This window comes from Thamnophis elegans, chromosome 3 (genome assembly GCF_009769535.1).
Source record: "Thamnophis elegans isolate rThaEle1 chromosome 3, rThaEle1.pri, whole genome shotgun sequence".
Classification (NCBI taxonomy): domain Eukaryota; kingdom Metazoa; phylum Chordata; class Lepidosauria; order Squamata; family Colubridae; genus Thamnophis; species Thamnophis elegans.
This window is the reverse complement of record NC_045543.1, coordinates 113,415,176-113,426,502: the sequence shown is the minus strand read 5'-3', so window position 1 is coordinate 113,426,502 and position 11,327 is coordinate 113,415,176. Positions and strand designations below refer to the sequence as shown.

The window sequence follows — 11,327 nt, the reverse complement described above, 5'->3', positions numbered from 1 at the left end:
TATTAATTATATTAAATATCATATTAAATATTACATTATATTATATTTATTATGTTATATTATATTATTATATATTATATTATATTATATTATATTATATAAAATATAATCATATTTTATGATATTCTATGATTCTATTCTATGGACTGGTATCCCATTTAGGGCGTTTAAATTGGTTGTCATTGTTGCATTCATGCGGCAACAGACAATAAGTTAGTGGTGTCCGATGGAAAGAAATACAGGTAGCCTTTAACTGAAGGACAACAATTTATGTTGCTAAGTGAGAAATGTGTTAATTTGCTCTGTTTTGCAACTTTTCTTGCCACATTTGTTAAGTGAATCACTGCAGTTCTTCAATTAATAACATGGTTGTTAAGTGAATCTGGTTTCCCCATTGGCTTTGCTTGTCAGAAGGTCACAAAAGGGGATCACTTGATTCCGGGACACTGCAACCGTCTTAACATGAGTCAGTTGTCAAGCATCCAAATGTAAATCCTCTGACCATAGGGATGCTACAAGGGTCATAAGGAGATCATAAGGAGAATATTCTGCACTATTCAGAATTAATTAGTTATTTATAGTGGTGACTGCTGTTTTTGCACAGTACACTGAATCAGTGTCCAATGTTCTAATGTACTGATTTTTTGTTTCCAACTATAGATTATTAGAAATCTCAAACAGTAATACTGAAAAAGAGAATACATCAAATACCTTGAGAAACAGATTACATAATTGAAATTCAGATCATGGAGTCTTCAACCAATCTAGATGCTGATACTCAGCTAATTGTGGAAGATTGTGCTGGCACCTTTAGTTTGTCTCATATGCCAGATATTAAAGTTGAACATCACCTTGAGTCCGGTGTGGAGGAAGGAGCACCTCAGAGTGTTGCTATGGGGATGAAATTCATTTTGCCCAATAGGTTTGATATGAATGTGTGTTCTCGATTTGTCAAATCCTTGAATGAAGAAGAGAGCAAAAATATTCAAGATCAAGTGAACTCTGACCTTGAAGTGGCTTCAGTATTATTTAAAGGTCAGTTTTTCAAAAAAAAGTTCGATAATGCTATCAAAGGAAATGAATATATGGGTGCAGTTGAACACTATATTTTCTTACGAAGAATGGACTTAAATTTGGTTTGAAATTCCATTATATCTGACCCATTTTTTTCTGTTTTCACTGCCTTTATTTATTTATTTATATTTTATTATTTATTTGTTGTACATTAGTTTTATAAAAGACTCAAGGCAGAAAGTATATCTAATATTTTTCTTTCTATTTTCCACTTTTATGGAAAATTTGTCATTTTTTGCCATTCTTATATGTAAATTGACCTAAACTTTCCACGATTATGGATTGACTTAATATTTGGTTTCAGATATAAACAATAATTTGGGAAAAAATAAAAGGTCCTTCTATTTTCTATTATGATTGGATCAGTCCAATCCAAGCGACTAAAGAGAGTAATATTTATTTCATATGGCTGTCCATCTCATTCTGGGCAGGGAAACAATATTTAAATAATAACAATTAAAATAATGCAAACATTAAAATATGTGGCAGCTGAGATAAATCACCTATTATAAGGGCTACATTAACCAAAGCCACTTGTGGCCCAAATCATATTGATCATGCCTCATACCAAGCTGTCAGATGGCCTCATCCAGCAGTTCCATGTAGATTATAAACAAGCCCTGAAGCATCACACAAGTAGGAACTAAGGATTGGACTTCTCCCACCTTATTAAAACCAGCTGAAACCAATCTCTGAGGAAGGAAGGGAACCAACCCACACAATGCCACACATCCCCAATTTCCAGAGCAGGTCCAGAAGAACACTATGACTGGTATTGAAGACCACTGAGAGATTAAGAAGAGCTAGGATGACTCTACCCCACTGCAACTACAGGCCATCCAAGAGTTTGATCAGTGCCATCTTTGTCCCATACCATAACCAGAAATCTGATTAAATATTTCTTCCAGTCAGATAATTAGAATATCATGGAAAGCTAGCATCCAAAAATTTTAGCGGGTTATGTTCAGTCAGGCATATTATGAAGGTTGCCTACATAATATTCTCAATTGCCTTCAGTTGCCTGAGTCTATGATTTATTTAGCATTTTACATGTTGTCTTCCTAACTATGCAAATGTTGAACTGAGGATAAGCTGTGTCTTTTGGTGCTGTTTTTTAAGAAAAGAACTGGTGTTATCTGAATAAAGCATGAAACAACCATATTGTTTTGTACAATAAAATACTATTATACCATACGTCATTCTGACAGTAGCTTTTTTTTTTACCTAGCTGAGTGCAATATCCACACTTCTCCTTCTCCTGGGATACAAGTGAGACACGTCTATACTCCATCAACTACTAAGCATTTCTCACCTATCAAGCAGTCAACTACCTTAACTAACAAGCACAGAGGAAATGAAGTTTCTACAACACCTTTGCTTGTAAACTGTACGTGTTTCTCTGTAGAAAGAATAAGTTTGGGAACAGAAGTCCTCAGGACCCTTCAAGCTGCTTTGGCTGCTTTGTACCACAGACCCAGACAAGTGCTTTACCAATTGAAGAAAACACATATACGCCTTTAAATTAAAACATTTTAAGTAAGACCAAATAGCCCAAGGAATAAAAACAGAAGTCCTACAACATACAATGTAAGGACTGTAATAACCATTATATACGACAAGTAAGCAAAAAACTGGCAAAGGGTATTCATTGCTACCATCTAGCAATAAAAACTTAATCTTACAATGCATGAACAGTCTCAATCATAATTTCAATTGACAAACTGCATCCTAAACCAAAATAAATCCAAAATTACTAGAGAATACCTTTAAGTTGGCACTCAGTCAAATTAGCCTTCAATACACACATATAGGTAGTTCTCAATTTACAACCAGTTGCTTAGTGACTTTGAAGTTATGATGGATCTACCTTTATGACCTACATTCAAAGTTCCAACTGTCTCTCTGTGCGTGTCTGTCTGTCTGTCTCTCTCTCTCTCTCTCTCTCTCTCTCACACACACACACACACACACAGCAGTCATGTGATGGATTTTCAGACACTTGGCAACATGGCTGCATTTATGGCCATTTCCATCTCCCCACAGTCCCATGATCACATTTTATGACAGTTTTGCCAAAAACCATCACTTCTGATTTTTGGAAAACCATACCACCATTAGTTTACTTAACAGCAAAAAGGCTGTAAAATCTGCTTGTCATGTGACTGACTCGTTTTATGATGGTTATGAATTTACTATGATGGGCAGGCTCCACTACAGCTTAAGTTGAGGACTATCTGTAAAAATAAATCACATTTATATCCCATCCAAAAGAGAAAATTTCAAAGCTAGGAAGGAAACAAAAAGACCAGAACATATCGTGTTCAGTAGCCCCACCCAGATAAGTAGGGATTAATTACAGACAATACCATAATTAATAAACCACCAAGAAGAAGACCATATCTCCATCAACAGTGGCAGAGCAAGCTAATGTATATAAATGAAACATTGATGCTAACTAGTTGAATAATAAAACTTCTGCAATCAAACAACCAAACTCAGAGAACCTCTTTCATTACTCATGAAAAATATATTGAAAGAATTGTACAGCCATGTTGTTTTATAACAATGAAAGTTACATCCAACTTGGTTTACAACTGAAACATTGAAGTGAAGCTCTTGCTTCCTTAACACATGTCCTACCAGTATCCAACCCCTATGGCTAGCCCTGTGTGTGGATTGGTGGGGCTTGGTTATATTTCAGTGTGATTTGTATAATTAATGTAGCTAATGACAAACCATATTTTATACAGTGTGTAATATAATCCTAACATATGGCTGTGGATTCCTGGTTGTGCATAGAATTTGGTTATTTACTGAACCATTATATGGTTTTCTGCTGTTGCCTTTGCAGCTCTGTCTGTTCACCAGCTGGCAGCTCAGGGAGAAATGTTGTATTTAGCTACACGCATAGAACAAGGTAAGAATTGGTCTCTGGATTTTTATGGAGTTTTTGGCAGAGATAATATGTGCTAATTGGGGTCTCTACCGGGGCTCTTTCTTTAAAGGAAATTTCCATTTCTTCCTTGCATCCTTTTTTTTCTCCAGTTACTTTGAAATAAATTCAAAATCATTTTAGTTCAATTAATCAATGTCAAATCATTTTATATCGGCATTCATACAAATGCTGATATACTTACAACTATGTACCAGTATTGCAGAAACAACAGATTTAAAAGCAGTAGATAGACTTGCTTTATGGGACTTCTATTTTTTTTCTTGGGAAAATATATTTATTAGCAAACCTTTTCTTATAATACTATGAAATTATTATCCAAGGTATCCTGTAATTTTGATGAATCGTATGACATGAGCAAAAGAACATTTTCTTGAATAAAAGAGTTTTGCTTGTATAAGCTGCTTCTTACATCATTATTGTGCAGTTCTGACAGGATTTCCTATAACATTTCTTAAATTGCAGTGTTGTCAAAGATAATTTTGTTTCTTACCTCTCAGGTCAATCTGTGCACCTATTTGATGACTATTTGATGAATGTAAACAACTAATAATGTTTTAGAGTGGTGTTTTTTTTAAATGTCAACAAGAAATTCTTAGGATTTTTTTGTAGTATGGAATTTGTGTAGGAATATATAAGAAAAAATTTTATCTGATCAAACATAATTGATTTAAACTAAAAAGAAAGAAAAACAGAAAAAGCTGTTTTAACATCTCAGACTGATTAGTAGTTGAGATATGGTTGAACCTTGAGCCAAATGTAGATGGAGAGCGTATTTTGCAACCCCCAAAGTACTATGAATGGGATGCAGGGCTTAACAGTAGTTTAGGTAATTTGGGGGCAGAATAAATGGAAAGCAAGTTCATCTGTATGTTTTGTTGAACAGAAAATGTTATTAATCATATGGATGAAGAAGGCTTTACTCCTCTAATGTGGGCTGCAGCTCATGGGCAAATCGCAGTAGTAGAATTTCTACTCCAAAATGTAAGTGAAATTGTATTGTATTTTATATATGCCTAGTGATGCTACAAACAGATGTTTCTTTCCATCTGAACGTCAATTGTTAAAGAAGTTGAATCAGTACCAGTATAAAATATACAAACTGACAAATGAGTATGCAAGTGTTGTGAATGCAGCCTGCATGTCGTACTTCAGATTCATAAGCCATATCCCTATGAGTGAAAATGGTTTCCTTGTCTAATACAGAGCAAGATTTTCTAACTTTTCGTGTTGAGTATAGTAAATGTTTGGTTTTTTCTGAAGCCAGAAAGTAATGTATAGAGATAGGCTGGATGTAAAATAGCATTTCAATCTTCCTCAGCAGCCTATGATTAACTTTTGGATCTTCAAACAACTGGAGAAGTGCAGGAAATTGAATGAGAGGACTATTCAGAAATCATTTGGTTGCTATAGAAATTTGTAAAACATATAACTAGGAATTTGAATTATGGTTTTTAAAATTATTTTTGTATTCTATATTTTTGGTACAAATTGGTGTTTAATTCACTGTTCATCCACATTTCAGGATGAAGATGAATTTTTTCCTTAGAATTTCTGTGATCTGTAATATTTTGAACCTTCTCCTTGTGGTCTATAATAATTTGGGCAGAGGATTTTAATTTGAAGAAATCCATTACTATCCTGTTACCTGTCCAGAATGGCATATTTTCTTTGGATTTCTAACTATTTTGCAAGCTGCTTGTTATCATGACCAGACCTGTTCTTACCACAGTAGATGGTGGCAGCAGAAACTATCAAGCTGCTGCCCCAAAACAGATGGGGCATAAAGACTCAGAGCGCATTTGGGAAACAAGGTTTAGGACCATCAGCCTTTTGTGGGCATGGGCCTATTTAAGGCAAGTAGGTAACATCAGTAGAACTTAAATGTTTTGATATGCAGTTATAAGTGCAGTACCATCTATAAGTGGTACTGCATTAGTCACCTATTAAGTATGTTTCCATTTATAGAAATAATTTCATGACCAGTTTGTTAATCGCCCATTTCTCTATTTCTGTATGTCCTATCTCTAATATTTCATTGGAGCAATAAAAACTTTCCCCAGACTCATACTAATGATAGATTCATCAGTACTTAAAATATTGTTTTGTGTTCCTGTTCTACAAGAGGGATAGTGGGAAATATACTGTATTTTTTGGAGTATGATGCACCGGAGTATAAGATGCACCAAGATATTGAAGAGGCAATTTTTTTAAAGGGGTTTTGCCTGCTGCAGACCTCCCAAAACCGGCTGTTTTTTCACGAAAATGGCCCGTTTTTTGTCAAAAAAGGGGCATGCATAGGCTTTAGGAAGCTATTGTAGAGTGCTCCTGGGGGCTGCCCCCCAAAAAACAGCCTGTTTTTCACTCATTTTGTGCCCTCCCCAGCCCCCAGGAGCACTCTGGAAGCCTCCTAAAGGCTATGCACGGCCATTTTTGCAAAGGGACAGGGTTTTGGGAGGCCAAAATGCTGTAGCAATAGCAATAGCAGTTAGACTTATATACCCGCTTCATAGGGCTTTCAGCCCTCTCTAAGCGGTTTACAGAGTCAGCATATTGCCCCCAACAACAATCCGGGTCCTCATTTTACCCACCTCGTAAGGATGGAAGGCTGAGTCAACCCTGAGCCGGTGAGATTTGAACAGCCGAACTGCAGAACTGCAGTAGCTGAAGTAGCCTGCAGTGCTGCATTTAACCACTGCGCCACCTCGGCTCACTGCGCGCCACCTCGGCTCTGTATTCAGTGTATAGACGCACCCAGGTTTTCAGCCTCTTTTTGAGGTAAAAAGGGCATCTTATACTCCGAAAAATACGGTAATTAGTGAAGATATGCGATTCTTTAGAAATATAAAGGTTAGGGTTTCAATTAACCAATTTGTTGTATACATGATGTACAATGACAATAAGGTTATTATGTTATTATAAAGAAAAGCTGTCTGAAGGGCCAGATTTAAGAAGCAATTACTTTAAACTGCAACAAGGAAGAGTTATGCAGAAAGAGTGGCTCATTCAAGCAAATTATTCCTTGACTGTTTGGAGATGTACTTACTTTAAAGAAGCAAATGGCTGTATGTTATAGTGGGGGTTTGACTCTTGGACGTAGGAGACCATTTGATTGATCTATGGTTACACACATAAAGGATCTTGTTAATGAAACCAATGCTGTTTTTCCTGATAGGGTGCAGACCCTCAAATCTTGGGAAAAGGACGAGAGAGTGCACTGTCATTAGCATGTAGTAAAGGATATACAGACATTGTCAAGATGCTACTGGATTGTGGAGTTGACGTAAATGAATATGACTGGGTAAGTTTGTCAGTGGACACACTCTTGTGCCATAATATGTAACATTGAACTTATTTTGTCTGTCTGTCCTATCTATCTATCTATCTATCTATCTATCTATCTATCTATCTATCTATCTATCATCTCTACAGTATCATCACATTTTAAAACTGCCTATCTCTCACAGAAGGAGGCTTGGTAACATATTGATATGCCTCTAGCAGAGCATAAAGGGTGAACATCCTTATTAGAAATTTTAATTCAGTTTCTGTTCTTTATATGATACTCTTTGTTTTGTGAATATGGCAAATTGGATTGTATAAACATATCTGACTTTATTTTCTTTGACTGTATAATTCAGGGTTTTGGCTCTTCATAACAATTAAATGACTAAGATAATTTTCAAGGCAGTTATGTTAGTTGGGTTGTCATCAAATTAAGCTTGACACAGTAACTTGATGGTCATTTTAACATAATGGTGCAATTCTTCTACAATATTCCTACAATGTATTTGATCCATCTATTCCTCTTTTCTGCTTCTTTCTCTTTTTTTCTGTAGCCTTCCCAATTAACTTTTGGAAGGACTACTTACTGAGTCTTATTTTTTGCAATTTCTGCTCTTTGTCTTTTATAAAACCATTAGGAAACCAGAATGGCAACCCTCTGATTTGTTTTAATTCCCAAGCACTTTCTTTCTTGTTTTTGTCCCAGGATCTGAGGGCAACCTGTGGCTTGTAGTTCCTTCCCACATTCCATGTGTTCATGACACCCAAACTACTTTCTGCAGTATTCTGGTCATCAGGCTGAGTTGTAGCCCAGCCATAGGAAAGCCACCTAATATGCGGGTACAAGCTAAAATCTAGTCCACAAAAGAAAATCCAGCTTTCTATTGCTTGTAGACATGATATGATAAAAAAAGATGAATTGGAACCATATAATACACTTTGCTGATAAATAAATTAAAAATGTTGGGACTAATGGTTTTATCCTTGAGCTGTGCAAAGGCAATTTTAAATTTTATTTTATTTCTCCTCAGAATGGTGGTACACCCTTGCTCTATGCTGTTCATGGGAATCATGTGAAATGTGTCAAGATCCTCTTAGGTAATTATTATTAAAACAATTAAACTTATAGTGCCCAACTGTGTATGTGGTAGTGAACTCACAGAGATACTGTGGGATATTTTGCTAAATAAAGGGAACTGTTAAGTGTGTTCACTGGAGAAGCCTAAGGACATTGTGAAGTAGAAAGTTTGGGAACTTCTGGATTAAACAATGAGATTTAACATTCATTTACATATTCATAAATGTCATTTGCTTTTAAAGAACATGGTGCTGATCCAACTGTAGAAACTGATTCTGGATATAATTCTATGGATTCTCGCTGTAGCCTTGGGCCATCGTAGTGGTGAGTATTCAAGCACTTTTTAATACGGTATTGCTGTCCTTTTACTATCAGTTGATAGTTTAACCACTTAATAGGTTTTGTTATGCATATATGAATGGGCATTTTAGAACATGGCCTGTTAAATCAGAAGTCCCCTAAAGCGTTTGTTGCTGCTTCTTTAAAGAACAGCATTTTTACTCTTTACATAGCAAACCAAAGATAAATAGTATGTGTATCAATTCCCTTTTAATGTCAGGATAAAAATATTTGTGTTTCCTAACCTGTTATAAATTGCTGTTTGTTAAAACTCTCTCTCTCCCTCCCTCCCATGACAATGTACAATGAGAACTAAGCTTTTCACCAGTGCTTGGTTGTAGAGATAACACAATAAACTTGCTTTAATAATCTAAAAAACCATCAGATGTATGGCTACATAAGGCGCACACATGTATTGCAGTGAGACATTGTACCTATTTATACATATGTATATAGGACGGTAAGCTATGCTGTATCAATGCCAAGGCTTGGGAACAGCCATTATTCCTAACAATGCACCCAAACAGCAAACCTTATTTTTTCCATTCAAAGTGAAGGGTAGAAAATCCAGTATCTTGGGTCTAAACTTTCCCTCCCCAACATTGCTAACAACAGCCACTCAAATTAAGTGTTGGGCATAACTTGGTTCTTTCTTCACAAGTGTAGTCAATTGTGTATTGGAAATGAAGAGCTGTGTGCCTAATGCTATCAACTGTTACAAAATCTCACTCTAGTCCTCATATTTTTCAGTGCTTTTAGAAGATTTTCCAATTTAAAGAATTGAATACTAACCATGTTTTCCTCTCTATTTCAGGTCCAACAGGTTATTGAGACTCATTTATTAACACTCCTTCAAATATCAAGGAATAATATTATAGCTATGGAATAAAAGAAATGCACTTCATTTGAATACTGATCAGTATAAAAGCATTTTTTAACTGGTAACTTAGTCCATTCTTAAATCTTATTACTTACCAAATGTGCTTGAAATGGTAGGTTAGTGGCATGCATACTACTTGATTATAAGTAGAAGAGGCTGCCTTTTTCCCCAGCAAACCTTCCTGTACCATAGTGCTAGTTTATTGTTCCAATATTTCATAGTATTGTCTATGACTTTAGAATTTCTGTTTCACTGTTTACATAAAAGAATGGTTAATAATAACAAAGCACTTGAAAGCTGAATTCAAAAAAAATTATGGGATTTATTCAAGCGACTTTTTTTTTCCTTTTGAGTTATATTTTAGGTGAACCATCTTCATTTGAGTGATGTTCATAGATGTTTAAAATTCAAACTCATCTTATTTCTATTTCATGTATGCACTTGAAAAGGAATTGTAAAATACTATGACAATATACAAATTATATCCCATACTGATGTATGATTTATACATTTCAAATTGATAGCAAGATGGTTTTTCAGACTGTATTAATCCAATACTTTGATTCAGTTGGTACCAATAGGCGTTATGATGTATAGTTCTTGTGTCTATTTATTTTCATGTATAAACAATCTGTTCTTTGCTGTTTTTAGAAAGGATTTTTTAAAGTTTACAACTAAGTTCTAAAATCTTAGAACAGCCTTTTTTTATGCAAATAGCTTGTTTATTTCAGCGCCACTACTGAAATATATAGGTTTAACATGATTTTCTACTATAGATTTAAGTATTTGAATTGAATTATATATATAATGTGTGTGTCTATGTGTGTGTGTGTGTCTGTGTGTTTTATAGATATATTAACACACACAAACACGGACACACAAATATAGCTGGCTGAAGCTGTAACCTGGAACGACTGAAAAAATTAACACTATTACAATTAAAATATTGGTGTTTAAATAAGACCCACCTAAAATAAATGTACCTTATTGTAATGTTTGTCCAAAGCCTTCTGTTTTAGGAATGTTACAAAAAATATCATTAAATGAAATTACTCTGGATTGTAACACATTTGCAATCCATGCATTGATATTATACTGAAAATTATCTTTATTGCATGTTATATGGATTGTTAATTCTCACACAAAAAGCATAAGGTAAACATGTTTCATTGAAATACAGACATATGCCTCTAAACTGCTGTGGGGAAGTTGTGCAATACTTAATATATGGTAGATTCGCCTATGAGAATCTTACTAGCCAAAGAGAATCCTTTAGCTTCTACTTATTTTTTAGGTGGCTGAAAACGTGTGTATCTCTCAATGTGTATTTAATATGCTATGTTATTATATTCTCAAGCCCTTGAGGTAAAACGCTGTTTTGTTTCTATAGAATGCGACTTGAAAGCAACCCTACATTTTAAAACTGTTTTCCGAGTATTGTTTTATATAAGTACTGTATATACTCGAGTATAAGCCTAGTTTTTCAGCCCACTTTTTGGGCTGAAAAAAGCCGCCTCGGCTTATACTCGAGTCAGTGAAAATTTGCCCGAAATGGAGGAGAAAAAGGGGCGGGGCCATGCCGCTGGGTGACACTCGTGAATGGCCCAGTGCCCCTGTGAGTTTCCCCTCCGTGTCAGTTTGCCGCGCAGCGTGCACCGCACCATCCCCCTCCTCACGTTCTAATGTAATGCAGGGCTGTCTTACGATTCCCCTTCCTC

The 11,327-nt window shown here is 35.4% G+C and overlaps 1 protein-coding gene across 2 annotated transcripts; it reads left to right on the top strand.

Annotated features, from left to right (window-relative positions):
- Positions 1 to 664: 664 nt before the first annotated feature.
- ANKRA2 (ankyrin repeat family A member 2) lies at positions 665 to 10,674 on the top strand. Of its 2 annotated transcripts, XM_032213256.1 has the most exons (8): positions 665 to 1,035; positions 2,303 to 2,461; positions 3,926 to 3,991; positions 4,914 to 5,011; positions 7,203 to 7,328; positions 8,344 to 8,410; positions 8,633 to 8,714; positions 9,545 to 10,674. In XM_032213256.1, the coding sequence occupies exons 1-7, from the start codon at positions 747 to 749 to the stop codon at positions 8,710 to 8,712; spliced, it is 885 nt and encodes a 294-aa protein (XP_032069147.1). In that variant the 5' UTR covers positions 665 to 746; the 3' UTR covers positions 8,713 to 8,714; positions 9,545 to 10,674. The 2 variants fall into 2 exon arrangements, with proteins under 2 accessions (XP_032069147.1, XP_032069148.1); XM_032213257.1 differs by having other exon boundaries at positions 8,633 to 10,674.
- Positions 10,675 to 11,327: the final 653 nt, after the last annotated feature.